This window comes from Rosa chinensis, chromosome 2 (assembly GCF_002994745.2).
Source record: "Rosa chinensis cultivar Old Blush chromosome 2, RchiOBHm-V2, whole genome shotgun sequence".
NCBI lineage: Eukaryota > Viridiplantae > Streptophyta > Magnoliopsida > Rosales > Rosaceae > Rosa > Rosa chinensis.
The window spans coordinates 6263586-6282637 of NC_037089.1; the positions used below are offsets into that span (position 1 = coordinate 6263586).

General features: G+C 36.9%; 3 protein-coding genes and 1 long non-coding RNA gene across 7 annotated transcripts; 1 reads left to right on the forward strand and 3 right to left on the reverse strand.

Annotated features, from left to right (window-relative positions):
- The first annotated feature begins 1593 nt into the window (after positions 1-1593).
- Positions 1594-2841, forward strand: LOC112183553 (enolase-phosphatase E1-like). The gene has a single exon (XM_024321934.1). The coding sequence runs from the start codon at positions 1594-1596 to the stop codon at positions 2839-2841; it is 1248 nt and encodes a 415-aa protein (XP_024177702.1).
- A 173-nt stretch (positions 2842-3014) lies between these two features.
- LOC112188906 (probable phospholipase A2 homolog 1) lies at positions 3015-5023 on the reverse strand. The gene is made up of 4 exons (XM_024328136.2): positions 4827-5023; positions 4672-4711; positions 4450-4569; positions 3015-3422 (listed from the first exon to the last, which is right to left on the reverse strand). The coding sequence occupies exons 1-4, from the start codon at positions 4914-4916 to the stop codon at positions 3244-3246; spliced, it is 429 nt and encodes a 142-aa protein (XP_024183904.1). The 5' UTR covers positions 4917-5023; the 3' UTR covers positions 3015-3243.
- Positions 5024-5794: 771 nt separating this feature from the next.
- On the reverse strand, positions 5795-7962 carry LOC112188907. The gene is made up of 3 exons (XM_024328137.2): positions 7813-7962; positions 7176-7383; positions 5795-6244 (listed from the first exon to the last, which is right to left on the reverse strand). The coding sequence occupies exons 2-3, from the start codon at positions 7364-7366 to the stop codon at positions 6058-6060; spliced, it is 378 nt and encodes a 125-aa protein (XP_024183905.1). The 5' UTR covers positions 7367-7383; positions 7813-7962; the 3' UTR covers positions 5795-6057.
- A 6411-nt stretch (positions 7963-14373) lies between these two features.
- Positions 14374-18631, reverse strand: LOC112190523. Of its 4 annotated transcripts, XR_005807094.1 has the most exons (10): positions 18356-18631; positions 17925-18280; positions 17420-17477; positions 16948-16996; positions 16787-16865; positions 16593-16684; positions 16427-16511; positions 15745-15820; positions 14929-15021; positions 14374-14631 (listed from the first exon to the last, which is right to left on the reverse strand). It is a non-coding gene; the product is annotated as an uncharacterized LOC112190523 (long non-coding RNA). The 4 variants fall into 4 exon arrangements; XR_005807093.1 differs by lacking the exon at positions 18356-18631 and having other exon boundaries at positions 16948-16982; positions 17925-18339; XR_005807091.1 differs by lacking the exon at positions 18356-18631 and having other exon boundaries at positions 17925-18339.
- Between the last annotated feature and the right edge of the window lie 421 nt (positions 18632-19052).

A 19052-nucleotide genomic window follows, 5' to 3' on the forward strand; every position in this document is an offset into this window, starting at 1 on the left:
ACTTATGTAATATGAATGTCTTGAATAAAACATGTATCTATGAATTTTATTGCTTCATTTAGCTTTTCTTGGTGCAATATGTTACTTTAACCCACAGTACATGTTTTGGCCTTGTATAAAAGTACTTTATTGATAATTCATATTGATTAACATTTAACAGACATGTCATAATGGAAAACAAATCTTATAGCATATCAAGCAAACCAGAGGATATATGATGGAGACAATTTAGACATCAAGAAATCGAAAGAGAAAAAAAAAATTTACATTCTAGTAGTAGCAGTGCAATTTCTAATTGCAGTACTACCCAACTACTACCTGTCAAGATCCCAAGGTCACATTCTCACTTATTTGCTCAACTACTACCTCACTCTCTATAAGCTGTGGCAAAGTTTGAAAAGTCCTTAACATTATTTCAAAAAAATTTATCCAAGACAGTGCTAGATTCGACTAGAGACCAATCTTGTGCAAGCTTACACTTGTATATAGCTAACTTCTCCTCTTTGTTATCTGAACTAGAGAGGACAGAAGTCATTTGGTTATGAAATGAACTTAAATTGTACTTTATCCGTCTATTGTTCAGAACTCCAAGAATTCACATCAAATAAAAACTAGAAAAATACAAACTAGATTCTTTTCTTATAATCCACATCAAATTTAAAGTTACCATCATCTGTACCAGACTAATACTTTTGATGAGCAGCCTTTCCATGAGAATTCACCATTCCCCCTCTGCTTGCGTTGAAACATTTTCGCTAAAGTTCTCGAATTGTTCCCTGTCTATATTATCTCCAAATATGCAATCGTCATTCCCTCTAAAAACATCTAGATGATCATCATTACTAAAGCAAGATCTAAATCTTTTTCCAGACCTCATATCTCCAAGCACTGTATTCTGGATCGTACTTACTTCATCACCTAATAAGGCATCCATTTTCCAAGTTTCATGATACATAAATCCAATGGAAGACCTGGCCGTTGAAGAACTTATATACATGACTGGAACAATATGCATATACCAAAGATGAAGGTACAGCTATGCCCAGTAAAAACAGCTATGCATACATCATTTGATTATATATGTACTCTATTGAGCTTCGGAACTTAAATCCGAAAGCTAAATGTACGTCCACTAAAAAAATCAACTTTGGATCTAAAAATTTGTGAGATATATCTAAATCAACTAAGGTTCCTAATGGAAATAAAGTGGAAAGAAAATCTAGGAACTAAGTGGAATTGGGCAAAAGAAATTAAGAGACGATTTTAGAAAGAAAGAGGGTGTGTTTATTTTGGCTTGGGAGGCAAGCATAGAATAATAGACTAAGGAAATCCTGTAGACCGTAGTATTCCTATTCCCATTCCAAATCCTATAGACTATAATATTCCTATTCCTATTTCTTTACGGATTAAATCTATTGCTTGTCATGGACTCATGGTGAGCCTATAAATAGGCCGAACCTGAGACCTTGTTCTCCATCTCAATTCTGATATCGATCAGAAACATAAGCCTTCAGCGTGTTTTCTCTCTTTGTGATCTTCAAAAAACCCTAGGCTCTCATCACTCTCTTTGTGCATCCAAACCCTGTGGATACCATGGCTGCTCTAGCAGAGCCAGCCTTTGTTTCAGAACAGGAAAAGAAGGAGGAGAAGAACAGGAAGAGAGAGGCCAAAAACAAGGAGCACAACGAGAGGATAAAGATGGAGAAAGAGAAGGAAGAAAAGAAGAACAGGGACAAAGAACTCCAATTGATTGCAAACTTTAGAAATAATGATCAAAACCATAAGCAACTTCCAAGAATCCCTGTGACTCATGCTGTTGCTTCGGCAAAGCCGTCCCAAGCCCCGAAAGCTAATGTCAAAGCGGCCCAGACTCCTCTTCCTGTTGCTTCTGCGAAGATGACGGTGCCAACTAGTACCATTCATGCCTCCACTGTGCATCCTACTCCTGTTGCCTGGGCAAAGGTGGTGCCAAATAGAACTACCAATGCCTCTAAGAAGACAGATTTTAGTCAGAAGTCCCAGACCCAGAGCGTTGCTCCTGCCAAAGCGGCTGTACCTTCTCTTCCTATTGCTTCTGGGAAGTCGCTGACCGATGCTTCTAAGATGTCTAACATCAATCACTATCAACAACAACCTGCTGCTAATGGTGGAGCAGATATGACTTTCTACGTCGGGCAAATCCCTGTAAAGACTACAGCAATCAATAATCCACTAAAAGCTAATATTTTGTTTGGGAGGAAGGAGACTCAAGCCACTACTGTTGTGGAAAAAACTCAGGCCACTACTGTTGTGATGACTTATGCAAGTGCCTTGCAAAACAAGGCTGCGGATGCTCAGAAAAACCTAGGCACCTACAATGCGGCAGCATCTACATTTGTTTCTATGACTACTTCGGTGACTACTACTCTTCCTGTTGTTCCTCAGACCAATCAACCTGCAAAGGAAGAAGTAGTAGTTCCTGCAACAAAGACTACTAACGGCCAGAATGGTCCTGTAAGACCTATGTCCAGTACTACTACTTCCGTCTCTTCAGAGAGATCCTATTACACTGGTACCCAGAGGAATGGTAATGGACCAGATCAGAAGAACTATGAGAATGGAAGGGTTATTAATGGCGGTGGAAACGGTTCCAGTCAAAAGTACTATGGCAAAGGTTCCGGCCAAAGGTACTATGGTAATGGTTCTGCCCAGAGGTACAATGGTAATGGTTATGGCCAGAGGTACTATCGTAATGGAAGGTATACCAATGGGAGTCAAGAGAATCAGAAAAAACAAGCAAAACCAAAGCCTGTTGTTGATGCCGAGGGGTGGCAAGTGGTAGAGAATCGAAGGAGGGTCTGATCCATATAATAGATCTGATTGTAAACCACTTCAATAAAACTGTTAAGAATTCTATCATTTTATCAATTTCTTTGTGCAACGTGTTTCTATGATTCACAGTAGCAAGAATATATCAACGGACGTCATAAACAACGTATAAACAATATATCAAACAATAGCAGAAATAGTTAACCTTACTGGAACTCGTGAATAGTATTGCAAAATTTCCATGCCGTCAGCTTGTTTTTACATCTCAATAACCAGACTGCTCTAGATCCTAGAATAAGAACCAATCAAATTATACGTCTATTAGAGCAGTACAATACAAAATAAGTGTATATGATCTGTTCATCTGTTCATGTTAAATGAGTTCCAATCCCGTACTTTGGGTCTTGCAGAGAACTTCGTTTTGGCTTTTGTGGGTCATAGTTCAAGTTTTGAATTGCTAAACTGGCTGAACATGATGGCCAAATCCATACCCTGCACCATAGTCGGCACAACTGTTTCATAAGGGCACTGCTTCGAAAATCCAACCTTCCCAGATTTTTGTACTTTCTTTATGCATTTCTTGAACTTCTCATGGCATTTTACATCATTAATACCTAAAAAACCAATATATATTGTCAAACAAACATGCTATTGCACGACCATCCAAAAGAAAGAAGTTTTGAACAAATATGTACTTCTAGTGAGATAATCTGCAATCAACGGTTCTTGAGTGCGCAACTGATAGAAAGGCGGAAAATAAAATCCATTCAATTCACGCTATCAAAGATTAAAAATTCTGGTCCAATAGTTAACATAACTCCAAGAAAAGAAAATGATTATTCTGATTTTCAGCATGCACCAAGATGACCAGCACTCAAGTTCTTTTTTTCCTTCATTTTTTCTGGCAGATCTATGCCTCAAGTTTAAACTATCTGTTGTTTACATCATCCAAGTTGTCTTTGTTTGTTAATTTCTTTACCTGACAGTTAAGAACTCTAAGAAAAGAGAATGTTTACTACTGAGTACCAACATACACCAAGATCAGATTGAGCCCTCAAGTCTAAACTATCTGTTCTTTATACTGGTCCAGAGCTGTTAGCCACCCAAGCTAAGAATTCACCCGATTACATCTTGGTGCTTATATATTGGGTTACATTTACCTATGTAGTTTGGCAAAATAAAGCCAGAACTCCATCTGCTACAACAAGAACACAGGTGACTGGTATATCTGCGAATGAGTAGATCTGAAACCTCAACTGAAGGGCTATGAAAGTAGACGAGTGTTAACACTCGTGAACTTACTACCCAATTCATTACTAATTCCCAACCATCAACTCAAATGTTCATGCACTTGGCATTACCCGGCCCATTGGCATTACATACTACTTCCTATTCATGTTATTAATCAAATCATCCAAAAAGAGACTTGGAACAGAAATCCAACTCGCTACCCAATTCACTCCTACTCTCTAAGACTCTAACCATCAAAAGGTCCATTCTTTCTCAACCAAGTAAAGTTATGGGCATTTCATAATTTACTTGCTGATTCACGCAACTGATCCAATCATTTCTCTAAAAGCCAATGCGGAGTAATCAAAACAAGCACAAGAAATCAAATCATATCCAAAACTTAATGAGAACCTGTATTGCCAACACAGTCATCATGAATCTTGCAGCAAGCATCAACGTCATCACATGGCTTCTCTCCTGGGCAGCCGGTCCACCCTACTCCGCAGTACTTCCCGTATCGAATCCCAACCGCTTCAACATCAAAAAAAAAACAACAAGTAAATAATTTATATCTAATAAATCACAGAACAAATGAATTTTGAGAAAGAAAAAAAAAAACGCATCGGAGCTCACAATTGCAGTTCTCTGCTGCGCAGGTTCTGCTGCACAACTCCTGCAGATTCCATAATCCTCATTTTAGCTTATCATTCAACCAAAAAAAAAAAAAAAGGGCTTCGGATTTAATTATTATGTTGAATGGTTCTTCTTCTTCTTCTCATCACATTTACCTCGGAATTGTTGTTGGAGCAGAGGGCGACGGAGGCGAGGAAGATGACAGCGACGGCGACACGCGTCGTTACGGCGGCAGCTCCCAACATTCTCGATTGCGGGAGATTCAATTGCTTCGTCGTCTTCTCTGGCGTTTTCCTGTCTGTTAAATACAGTTTGCGTTGCTGCAGTTCTCCTCTTTCATTGGACAGAATGACGCTGTTTGATGTTACTAAAATACCCTTGGCTGGCTTTGCCGATAGGATACCAATAAATTAGAGAAAGAGCGTTCTTGGCTCATGGATTGTATTGATAATGATTTATCTGTCATCTCTAGCTCACAGGTTTACGCATTACGTCCCTCTATGTATTCTTCTTTACTTCAATATAGTCGTGGGGTTAAGTTTTCCAGCTTGACTGAGTTTCAAAAAAATATTTACAAAATAAAATAAAGAAAACATCTATCGTTGAAAAAAATATGATGCTTGGGAAAATAATGGTTCAGGTTCTTTCTCTTGTGAGATCAACTTCGTAACAAAAGATCGAGTAAACAAGAGATAGTCAGGGAGTTTTCGTTGTATCTCTGAAGAGAAGATTACAAAACTGCCGCTAGTGCTTGTGTGAAGTCAGAAATATTAGTATTGGCAGTGAGTACATTACAATGTGATTTTAAGGTGTTATTTATGGCCGAGCAGAGAGAAAAGGCAATGGCTACTTTTCCGATGGAGATTTTGGCCATTTAGTTCTTTTGGCTGCTTTCTTCTAGGATTCCATGACCCATTGAAAGATACATTCACGAGGGCAAATTCACACCTCATATTATCAGATCTGTACCGACTGCAAGAATTCATTTTGGATTCTGACATGCTCATACTCGCATCACTGGTCCTCAATCATCAATATCCAATCAAACCACATTCAATTGAAGGGATTGATCAGACCACAAACAAAGTTGTTACCAAAGATCTCGTTTATAGGCTGGAAGGTGTGAATCCAATAAAATTCATGCAGTATTATCATCATTAATGAGCAATGGCCATTGCTTCCAAGAAAAATAACAGATAAACTCCATCCATGTTACTTTCAATTACATTGATTATTAAGGCTGTCAAACTTGCATACCAACCTCTCAGCTTCAAAAATTTCTTTAGGAAAACAAAAATTGCAAGTGGAGTACCCGAAGTTCAGAAGCAAATGAAAATGGAGGCTTACACATGAAATCCCTACAAACATTTTACCAAATGGTTGTTCTCAGACATGGTAACCGGTGATAGTGAATCCCCTTCCTGCAATCTCACCAACACAAAACCAGCAGAAGCACTCCAGCCCAAACAAAGCAGCAATGCCAGCATCTTCAACCTTCAAATCCTGCCTGTTTTTCCACAAACTCTTGACATAATCAAGTTCCTTCCGCAGTGCTTCATTCCGACCCGGAAGACTGTAAAGATTAAAAAGTCAGATAAAGTAGGAAATATGCAGTAGTTTTAATGTAGGAGCTACATTCAAAGAAAAAGTAGCAGTAGCACAAATCATAAGAAAAGACATCTAGGCTATTGCACATAACTATTAAAAGTTGAATGCAAAGAAGGGGCGAAGGTATCAGATGCATTTTCTGTGATCAGTTTTCAAACCAACAAATTAAACAACACCTTGTTTAAGACACACCAAAGCATATGCCCATGAACAAATTGAAATCAATCAATTTCCTAACTAGTCAGAAGTTTTCTTTCCATATCCTCATTCTATGAAACAAAATGACAAGGTCAGTACAATAAGTTACATCACCAGTAAAACCACCAAGTCTCTAAAGCCTTGAGCACTTGTTAACAGAAAGAAAAGGAGTAGAGAAAAGGTACTTTGATCAACCCCTTCACAAGATGAATACAAAGTAAATAGAGGCTATACAAACAAGAAACAGAATCACAGTAACAATAACTGCATCAACGACAATTCATGCTTTTCAACTTGATGAGGTTCTGGCTTTCTGTATTCTATGGAATATGAAAGAGAAATGAGCAACTGATCCCTAGATATGTACCAAGTGTAGAAAACAGTTTAATTTATAACTTGTGCCTAACGACCAAAGATAGTAGTTCTGAAATGATCTAGTCCATCAAGCTACCGTGCACTAATGCATTTAAGCTATTTAGGTGATAATACGGTGAGTCAACTTTCAAAGCTCTACCAGGCATGTTTTGACATATGATGATATCATCTTGTATAAATCAATGTCACAACTTAATAGCACAGCTAAGACCTTAAGAAAACTTGGTTGAAGTTTGAAACTTTCTTCATGGTATTCTACTAGCGATAGCTAAGTTAAAACAAAATTCAATGCTTAAACAAAGAAGAAATTTCAGAAGTATAACCTAGCAAGTCGAGTGTAAAACAATTGCTTTGACAGCTCACTGCATTTCTCCACAGTTGCCGGCTCCTGAATGTATTGCTTGTTCTGCTCTAACAACTGTTTGTAGTAGGTAGTTCCATGCTTGGACACAAATTGAGTCGCTTGGCAAGCCTTGGACTGCAACTGACGCAACTTTGATGCCATCGCGGCCATTGATGCCCGGGTCAATCCTACATTCACCATATAACCACCCAAATGACACAATAGACAGTCAAAAACACTAATTAAAAAAAACCTTCAAAAATAACATAATTTCCTATAAATTCTTCACCAAAATCAAAATAAACCTAATATTAAGAACAGCTAAATTAACCCTAAGCTTCTGAGTATTGAGCTCAAAACCCTAATAATAAAAATTCTCGCCCAATTAATACAGCATCAAACTTAACACCACTAAGAAAATCAAAACTTTTGCTTTCTGGGCCTAAACCCCATCAAAACCACGACTCTCCAATCCCCGATTTCCAAATCAAAGCATCCCGAAAACAGATCAGTAACAAAGCACGAGATCTAAGCAAAGCAAAGAACCCTAACGAGTTTGGATAAATCAAGAAGCGGTAAAATGGAGGCCGATAACACAAATCGAGAGGGGGTTTTACCTTCGTCGGAATCGAATTCAAAGCCGAAGAGAGAGAGTGCGAAGCTCTTGCGCAGCGGTCTAATGTGCGATGGAAGAGAGAGATAGAGGGTTTTACACTTTGGGCTTCCTTTACTTATTTCACTGCAGTGGCAAATTCGGAATTTTCTTCAAACTTGTGGGGGGTTTTGTTTCGCCTTTCTTGAGCCCGAAGGCGTTGGAATGTGGGCAGGCCCAATGTGTTGGGCTAAAGTCCACAGCCACAAAGAATGATGTGCTCAATTTCCCAGACCCGGAAATGAAAAATAAATAATAATACTACTAAATATCAATGTACATGCAGTTGACATATTTGATATCAATTTGTGTGGTTACGTGTAAATTCAACTAAAAGGTTCGTCAAGATGCGAATCTGAAGTTGATTTGGCCTTTGCCGGAGGATATAGTACTTTTATTGGTTTAATGTGTTTCGATCTGATGTACATTACGTATGTATCACGTTTGTGTTTTCGCGAATTAACTAATTTTTTTTTTTCAGAACTGATATATTCTTTTTAAAATTACGTTTTATGTTTCTTTAAATTTCATATTATACTAACATAGTTGGTTAATCTCTATGTTTGATAATAGTCAAAGTTGTATTAGACGTGCTAAGTTGTAATTTCCTTTTCTCTTTCGGAAAAAAAAAATGTCAAGTTGCTCCTCTCCCGTGATGTGGTTAATTTAATATATAGAAATCTACAGGAAAATACCAGAAAACTGCACAGACGAACAACTTATTGAACAAGAATATTCTGGAGTGGAAATTGCTCAGAACATGCAAGGAAGGAAAGTGAAGGTAAGGAATTTATAAGGGCAAACTAGTTCTAGCTGAGTTTGACAGAATAATGAAATCGATCAAGCAACACTTAATTAACAGGGGACGATTGAGGAACCATCATAATGATGACTCTGATAAAGAAGAAGATCCATATTGTTTTGTTCATTCCAAGGCAGTGTAATATCCTTCAGAGAAAAGTTGTTTGGCTCCACAGCTTCAAACCCTAAAAATGAGTCGACTGGCGATGTCCCTGATCGACCATGCCAGTACATGGAGTAGAAGAACCAGATGTCCTTGCTTGAGACAAGTTATGATACTGTGATATTTATCATACACTGATTTTACATCTATTTGAATAAAGATTATAATTTATATGAATCAAAATTAAAATATTGAGAACAAAGTTAGGACATTCGTTTACACTATTTACATGTAGTTAAACCAAAATTACAATATTGACAACAAATTTGTTCAAAAATTTGTAACAAGGTCGTAGGTGGTGTAATTACCATTAATAGAACTAAGATTACACAAAATATTACTCAAGTTACCACAATAACAACAAATTTATTGCCACATTTGTAAATGTGAGTATGACATACTGGTATGTACTATAAAACTTTCCGTCCTTACAGAACAAAAGAAACAACATTGTTGGAGCAATTCTTAAAATCAATGGAAGCAAAAATGTTGTTGACAAAAGTTTTGTTAATACTGTAGTTCTTCGACTTCTCCCCCATTGAACCGAACTTGTCCACGTTTCCAAAATCACTGGGCTGCAATATCCCCCATGGATGATGAACATTAATACTATGATGATCATCAATCGTACTATTAGTCCCAGACTCCCAGTACCACTTTGAAAATTAGGGTACTGAAAAGCTTGTCCTGGGACCATAGTAGATTGACCGTCATTAAAACCTTTAAACATTTCAGTGTCCAAGGAATTTTCATTGAGCTCAAGAGGGTTCCAATTACTGATGTAGTAAGGCTGATCTATAAGTTCAGATTTATATCCCTCAAGTTTCTGATACAATTTGTGTAGCGTGGAGTTCACGAAACTAGATAAATCCTTCAAGGCCTCTCCGGATAACTTATCTAGTGCCTCACCACAATTTTTCCCACTGTCAAGCTTCATCTTTTTCTTGGGATTCAAGTAGTCTGCGAGATTGAGGTCTTGGTTGCAACTACGAGATCTTTTTCTTATTTACAGCTTCTGTGTACTTCATGATGATGTCTCTGGCCGCAGTTTGGTCTTCAGGCCAGACCTGGATACCCTTGTCGTAGGAACCATTGTAGCTAACAATGCAGACCTGCGATTTGCATTGCGCAGATAGGTCTTTCGCCTTCCTCTTCAATGTCGATGAACAATTGTTGAACGATTTTTTTCTCGATAACAACTTTTGTTTATCTGTTTGGTGAGCACTCGACTTTGGTGTTTCCGAGATAGCCATATATATATAGCTAGTTAGCCTTTTCAATTAGCACAGTACGTACGTATATGACAATTAATGGCTTTCTTGAGAAGATTGTCGAAAAGTATTAATGGAACCCTCAGCCCTCACCATATATATGTATTAGGAATACTATTGATCGATTTGATGCTGCTTCTACAAGATTTCTTTGGGATTTTGTAAGATTTTCTTTATCTTTTTGTGATATTACAAGCGGCCGGTTTGAGCAACTAATTTTTCTTGGGAGGTTAAGAGGAAACCCCATATAATTAGGGCATTACACAAAAGTCGTAAGCAGCCTATTAATAAAACTGGACATTAAAGAACCCTAAGACTCTGGAGATTTGTAAATCTATAACAATCCGGTATAATCTCTTCGTTTTTTTTTTTTTTTTTGCGCCCTGATTTGAATACTCATATATTTGATTGAGATCATTGTGGACCTATGAATGGCACTCATCATACCACTGAATTTTAATCATATGTGTATCGTAGTAGATTGATGAGCGAGTTGAGCTAGGTTGTTCAATGCTCAGTGGCTCATGCCAGGACTAAAATCATAAAACGCATGGAGTGGTTGGTTGCTCTAAGCTAACTCGCTCACTTATCATGCATATGATGATTGCCTGATTGGGATCGTGAGCCACATGGGGGTGAACTGGATGCTTGTGATTGGTTACTAAATCGTCGTTTAGTATGAATTGTCATGGGGAGCGATCATACAATCATGATCCAACCATTGACGTTTGACTTCAAATGAATAACTAGGGTTTTGTGTAGGTTTCGAGAATTTTTCAACTAGAAGCTCTGTCACGGAGGTGAAGAAATCTTTAGGTACAGAAGAAGACTTAAAAGTATGGGAGGGAAGATATATCAAATTTCGAATTTTTGATCATAAAGCTTAGAATATGGTTTCTCTTAATGGGTAGTTATTAATAAATATATATATATATATATAGTCAACTAATATTGAAATTCAGCCAAATTACACATAATGACCCACTCAGTAGAGCTGTCAGATAGAGTCACTACCAAAATAATTCGACCTTTTTAAGGAATTAAATAAGCATATCCAGAAGCTATCCTAAACCCTATAGTTGGATTTTAGTCAATTTTACATTTCTAATACACTTCTTTCTTAAACCGAAGTTTAATGCAAAAAGAATTTATGGCCGGCATAATCTTTTTTTTCTTTGACAAAAAGTTTGGCGATAATCATATGAGCGGAATGTGAATATTAAGGGTCTGGATCATGAGACATTTTATTTTACACAAATTTTTACACTTCTTTTTAGCCATTAGATTTAAGTGTTTTCAATGGTCTTGATTCATTGTAATAATAATGTGGCAAATGACATGGAAAATAATATATATATATATATATATATTCCACAGAAAAATTAGATAAACCTTAATTAAATCAATTTTATAAGGAAAATCAAAAATCAAAAATAGAAGATGATCGTCTTCTTCTTCTGGAAAATATGAGAGATTTTACCACTCTCCTTTCAGCACCATCTTCTCCTTTTCCTTGACTTGAAAAATTGATTTTTCTTTTCAAATCTCCTTTATTGATTTCATTTCATTTAGGTTTCACACGATTTGCTACAAAAAGCTTCTCACCCAACTTATTCAGCCTTACTAGGCTGTCAATGGGTCGTGTCGAATTGGGTTCGTGTCGGGTCAAGGTATTTGTCATGTCGCAAGATATAAACCCAAACCCAAACCCAACCCATTTAATAATCGTGTCAAAAATTTAAACCCAAACCCAACCCATTTATTAAACGGGTTACCCGTTTCCAACCCGCTTAACCCATTTAATAAATAAGTTGTGTCGCGTTTGACAAAATGACTCATTTAAGGGTTAACAATGTGACTCATTTAACTAAAAAAATGCATAAATTGATTAAATTCACTAAAAACTCTACAAGACGAAGAATATAAATAATTATATATAATTCATAAATAATTAAATCCAATAATTATAAAGAAAAATATTTCAAATTGTCTAATCCTATGATCAAATACTCCCAACGTCTAAAACTTCAGGATAAAGTATAGCATAATCGGGTTATACGGGTTCACTTCGTGTTGGCGGGTTGACCCGTGGCCGACCCATTTATTAAATGGGTCATGGCGGGTTGACCCATGGTTGACCCGCTTTTTAATCGTGTTCAACCCGCTTTATTTCGTGCGGGTTTCGAGTCGTGTTATCGGGTCGTGTCGGAATTGACAGCCCTATGCCTTACTGCAGTTTGTGTTGTAAAAATCCATCCTCCCCTAGTCCCCTTCTTTTCTTCCATCAGGTTAGTATTAGTAATTGTACTACAAGTTTTTATATCTCTCTTTTCCTCGGGTGTTCAATCATTTTTATTATTACTCCTCTTGTTTCTTCTAGGCCAAAATCACAGCCTATCATTCAATCTAGGTCTCTAGATGAAGAATCAGAGTTTTTTTCCCCACAATCTGTGCAATCTTACTGGATTCTGCTATTGAAATATGTTTAACAATTACAATAATTATTGTAATTGCAATCAACATGGAGAATATACAGTTGGCGGAAGAGTGAGGCTATGCCTCTTTTTTTTTTCTTTTTTTTTTGCGTAGAGACGAAGAAGATAACATTCATCTTCTAATTTTGATTTGATTTTCTTTATAAAGTTATTTTAATTTAATTTTTATTTTATCTTCTTTCATAAATATATATTGTTGTTTCCGAAAATAAGAGCATCTCCCTCTTCAACTCTCTCTCTCTCTCTCTCTCTAGATCCCTGATCGATTCTTTATCTTGATTGCATTTTCATTGACTATCAAATTAGTCTTTCTCTATTGATTATATCTTTGGAATACATCTAATATTGGGCTATCCAACTTTTGCTATTGATGAGTGAAGCCTCTCCCTGTCTTCCCTCCAGTAAAGGGAAAGAAAAGTAATTCTTTCTCTTCCTTCTTCAATTAAGCATATTGATTCATTAACGGTGCTTATGCACTCATTGCGGTTATCCGCTCTTAGTGCTTAGGGCACTCTTCTCTTCTCTTAAATTAGAACATATTTCACACTTGAATTTGAAGTAGTTTTGTTCAGATCTAATTTTAAGATCCTATTCCCAAAATAGAAGTCATGCGTTAACCATATATATTTGGATTTTTGATTGAGATCATCTTCGCAAGTCGTCCTATCCCTTGTCTATTTTCGATGGCTCTACACATTTGCTTGGCAAAAGTTCGGTGACTAGTCTTCATGAGGATTCATATGATTTGCAAGTTTAGAATTGCGGGTTCTCTAACAAATGGACAAGAGTTGTTATATTGTGGGCAATGATCCATCTTTGGCTTTCTCTTTCGCAGTATCTTGACATATTTGGCACTCTTGCACTGTAGTTTCTGCCCCTTGACATTTTTTCCTCAAATTATTTTATTACTATCAAGATTTTATGCGTTATTTTAGAATTGCCTTTGTTTTGTTATTCCCATGACATATTGGTCTATTGTTTCTAATGGCTTTTTTACTTTTCTTTGCATGGTGCATGGGTGAAATTAGGGGTGGGTTCGGTTTACTTCGGTTCGGTTCGGTTCGGTTTTTTATTTTTCACAGTTTGAAACCGAAAACCGAACCGACAGCCCAGTTCGGTTCAGTCCGGTTCAAGTTCGGTTTTTTTTTTTTTGAATTTTAAAATAATTTAATAATGGCGTTCTTTTTTAGGCATGATCGATAGTTCATTCCTTTACTCTTTTTGCTCGCCTTTTATATGAAAGTGTTCAAACACATTGGTGTAGACTTCCATCTTGTCATCTACTTACAAAAATTACTATGGAAACTAGGATATTAGGAATTAAGGCCGTTGGAGCCTTTTAGATAAATAAGAAAAAACAAATAAAAACAAAAAAAGAGCAAACCAACACTACTAAAAAGAATTGCTTTTGCGACGCCTATTTTGCGACGGCAATTTGGGCTTTTGCGACGGAAAAAACTTTTCGCGACGGAAAATTGAGCCTTTTGCGACGGAAATATTGGCGTTGCAATAGGTGGCGTCACAAAATCCATTTGCGACGGTAAAATGCCGTCGCAAATGTATTTTTGCAACGGTAGTCTTTTGCCGTTGCAACTTTATTGTTTTGCGACGGCCCATTTGCTACGGTGACTTCCGTCGCAATGTCTGTTTCAGGATAATCCATGTGGAGGTATTTGCAACGGCAAGATTGCCGTCGCAAAAAAAGAAATTTTTAAAAAAAAAAAAAAATACAGTGCTAATTGCACCATATTTTCATTCCAAGAACATGCAAAAATGAAAACTATTATACGTGCATCTGAAGTTAAACTACAATATCAAATCCATTATAATTAAACCAACCAACAATCAAAACCTTGTATCAACAATTACAATTTGTGGCACGTACATTGATTAAAATTTCTTCATACATAAAGATTGCATCACCTATGTACTAGTTCAGGAGGATAAAGAATTGCAGCACCAAAGTAACTGTATGCCAGCTTATGCCTAGGAAACTCCAGCTTTTTTTTTGGCTTCTTTGAGCTGCTGTCTCGATGCTTTGGCAGACTCAATATCTGAATAAAAGCACATGAAGTAGGTGAAATACGTATATATGTAGTGAAGAAGTAACAAGATAAGAATCGTAAAACCAAGAACTAATGCAAGCAAGAAAGATATTACTATACATAATACTTGGTTGATCATTACATAATGTAAAGACAAAACTAGTAGGGCTTTTTTGGACAGAAAATATGACCTTGATCATGGCACTTCATTTAATAGAACTAACAGGGTGTAAGAAGAATATGTGCAAATGCAATGGCACATATATACTTTCTCAACAAACATATAGACAAACAAGATTGACATACATGATTTCTTAGTAAGTGAACGCTAGCGCTGTAGCAAAGTTTCTCTTTGCTATACAATGACAAAACCATTCCAGAAGCTTGTTTGCAGTGGACCTACAGATAAATAACGGGAGCATATGTCAGCAAACTTAGTTCTAAATTCCAAAACATATGTATAAGCATTTAAAGAAAAAACAAGAATAGCAAGTTAAGTAATTCGAATGTTGCATTACATAAACAAAACATAGTCCACCTCTCCACCATGTCACCAAAGTTATTAATAAAATGCATTGCATATCCAAATTTTCTGTGAGAATTTCTTATTTACAGATGCTTATTGAAACCATGCAGTTATTAATACCCAAATGAACTTCCCTCCATGATTGCAACTGCAATACTAAAATCTTGTTACACAAGTAAAAGCACAACTACCAGAAAACCAAATCAATGAACCCATCCAAATAACACTGCTTTGACAATAGCTAAGGTCCTCAACATAATATCACTGAAAGCAAATTGTCTTGCCAAGACAGTTAAAGAATGATTAAAGCAGACGTAAACTATCCAAGCAGGCCAATACTCACGCCTGAGTATGAACATGAAATACACCAAACCTGCGGCTAAAGTGGGGCTAGTTGGAAAGAATCAACTTAACTCTTAATTTCAAAAGGTTTCCACATCAATGATGCCTCAAAATGTTACAAATGGCTTACGTTGTTTCATTCTAGCCTAATCTTTAAGTTTCAACAGACAATAATGAAATAACTGGATAAAAACACTAGATGACAATATGCATAAAGTAGACAAGGATGACAAAGACAATATAAATGTCATTACCATGGGAACAACAAAATCTTCCTTTCCTGTGCTCTTCAAAAATGTGTAAGACAGCAATCCAATGCTCTGCGTAGCACTATAAGCAATTGCAAAAGGTCTCTATTAGTTTCAGAAGTAAAGAGGGAGAGAGAGGGTGAGAGAGAGGGTGAGAAAGAGGGAGAGAGGGAGAGAGTAAACATGCACCAAAACTCGGGAAAACAGTTCACACCTTTTTCTTTTTTTTCTTCTTTTTTTTAAGGTTACTGATTTAACCAAGACTAACTTAATGACTAATAACAAACAAATGTGCCTCACTCCACATTATAAATCAACTACTGACTGCGGAAAAAAAAAAAAACAGTTGACACTTTTTTTTTTTTTAAGTTACTGATTTAATCAAGACCAACTAAATGTGCCCTCTTTCCCCATTATAAATCAACTACTGACTACGAAAAAATAAAAAACAAATATAAAATCCAACTATACAAACAATGCAGAAGCCTGTGCACATGCAAACCAAAATCTGAGCAAAAGTGATCTACAATTCTAGATCATTCTCATTTGTGGAAAAGCCTACAAGCACACATGGTTTCTCAACCTTACACCTAACCAATTTGACACTTTTTCCCTCTCTTATTTTCTTTGCTGATAGGCTGAAGAAAATAACCACTACCTACCTTACAAAAAAAAAAAAAAAAAAAACCTTTTTCCATCTTTTCCACAACAACGAGTGAACACAATCACGTCTGCCCCAAGCCTCATGGTACTTGTTTTAAAACCATTTCCATCTGCATGAACAAACAACTAACATGATTTTTTGGAGAAGGGTTTTAAACGAAAAGTACTTTGGTTAAATTCTAGTTCTATACATTGTCCAATTGTGTTTGCGATTTTGCTCTTTGTAGAAAACCCAATGACATGCAGTCTCGTATCTTATCTGGATTCATCCCACCACCATTATCTGTAAGGGATTTCAAATGAATTTATTAAACAGGAATGATAATGAAACCTCTTGGCATTTTGCAGAAATACATCCAACAAGAAAATAAAGAAGGCTGATTACCTTCAATCAGCAACATTCTGCTTCAGTCTTTCTGATTTTCAAGCACATCTACCTTAACATAAGTAGCACCAGTGCAAACCTGACACAGGAAAAGAAGATATATGTCCAAACAGAGAGGATAGTGAGCATAACAAAACTTAACAAGAGGAAAAGATAACTACCTCATCTATTGCATTGTCTAATAGCTCCGCAAAAGCTGCAAAACATCACCTAGTCATGCACCAAGCATAGAGATACATAATCAATGTTATGTAGTAGATCAATCAAATTCAAATCTACCTCCAAGAGCCCACTTATGACTGGTTGCATTGGAATGCAGAAACTTGGGATGAATCCTTACATGGTCCATCCCGACCGCATATTAAGAAAACTCATTGAACATCATCGCCATGCTCGATCCATATAAAATCACAAGCTAAATCTTCAACTAAGATAACTACAAGACTCTTCAATTTGACCAATACAACCCATACCAAAGCCAGATTCACCCTTGCATGTTACCGAGCACACTTACAATCAAGTTTTTCAAGCCCAAAATCTCTAAACTAACACGAAATCAGTAAAGTTTTTGAAACCAAAGAGATAGAACACAATGCAGCAAGAGAAACAGAGAGAGCAGAAGCAGTAAATTACCAGCAGAAGAATCTGCATCGCCACAAGGCACTACCTCAAACTCCCCAGCCTTCCAAAACTGCTTGCAGTAATTCACAGTCACCATCCCCCTTAATTCAATTTCTAAATTCCTAGAACACAAGTAAAAGCACAACTACCAGAAAACCCGTAAAGGATAACATCAAAACTTGAAAGAACATGTGAATTTCCTATCAACCAAACCAAAATCTTGAATAATGTCAACAAATCACACCATTTTGCAATATGAATCATAATACATCATGGTCACATGTAATTTCTATCGAAGGGAAAATCACCTATGTTTCATAAAACCCTAGAAATTTAGAGAAATTCCTATATTCGTACATCAACCCAGATTTTATGGAAAAAATTTCTATGGTTTTTTTTTCTTTTTTTTTCTAAACCCTAGAAAATTTTAAACCCTTAGTTAAATCAAACAAAGAAGCGTATGATTGATTGATGAACCTAACAGTTAAAAAAGACAATTGAGAAATATGGCATTCACCTGAAGAGCCCAACATGATAATGGATCTACCATGGTGCTTCACCGATGGGAGAGAGAACATCAATTGTTTGTATTGTCAGATGGCTTTCAGATTTCTCTCACATCCAGTCGGAGAGGATAGTAAATCGAGATCGAGAAACTTAAAAATCATCCGAGAGCACGGAGAAGGCCGAGAAGATGAATAAAGATTGCTAGATCTAGATCTAAGGAGGAGTCGTTTAGCGAGAGAAGAGAGAGTGTGTGGCTTCTTTTTTTTATTTTTAAGGGTGAAGACTTTTCCAATTCCAACTCAGTTGTGCGAGCTCTCAATTCCATCCAACTCAATTCATCACTATCAGATCGATAGTGATGAATCCCTAATAGTAACCAAATCAAACCCCAGAAATTAAGAAATTGAGAGAATTGAAAATGGAGAGAGTAAAGTTAAGGACCTGTTTGGGGAGCATTGAGGCGTGGGCCTTGCTGCCCATGATGTCATGCTTGTAGAGGGCTTTGTGGAAGGAGATGGACTTGGTGAAGCGCTCGATGGCGTCGGTGATGCCCTCCTCGAAGCGGCCGCCCCGGAGTTTGGCCTCCTTGGGCTTGGTGGCAGCGCAGTGGAGGTCGCACTTGGGCATGGATCTATGAGAGGAGGGTGTGACCGATAGTTGAGGTTTGGGAAGGGAGTGGTGGTTAAGTGAGGAAGAGAAGAGTGATAGGGAGGTGGTTTTTTAATAAAATAGATATGTTTGCGACGGCGAGATGAAAATGCGTCGCAATTAATAACAAATCTTACTACGGTAAATCTTTACCATCGCTAATAATAAAAATTATTCGCTACGGAACATTTGCCGTTGCAATTGATACCAATTGCGACGGAAATCGCTGCCGAAGTAAAAAGCCGTCGCAAATGCAATTTTTTTTAGTAGTGCAATAACCACCCACATAATAAAAAGACCCAAAAAACAAAAACAAAAAAAAGTCGATCCCTCTTCTGTTCGAACTGGTGCTTGTAATCTCTGGCACAACTTCTGCATACATTTCAGATCACACAAACTGAGTCAATTTCTAAAAATCCAGATCAATATGAAAATGCCCAGATATACAGATCTACTAAGAGTCGAACTCATATTGAGTAGAAAGCAACAA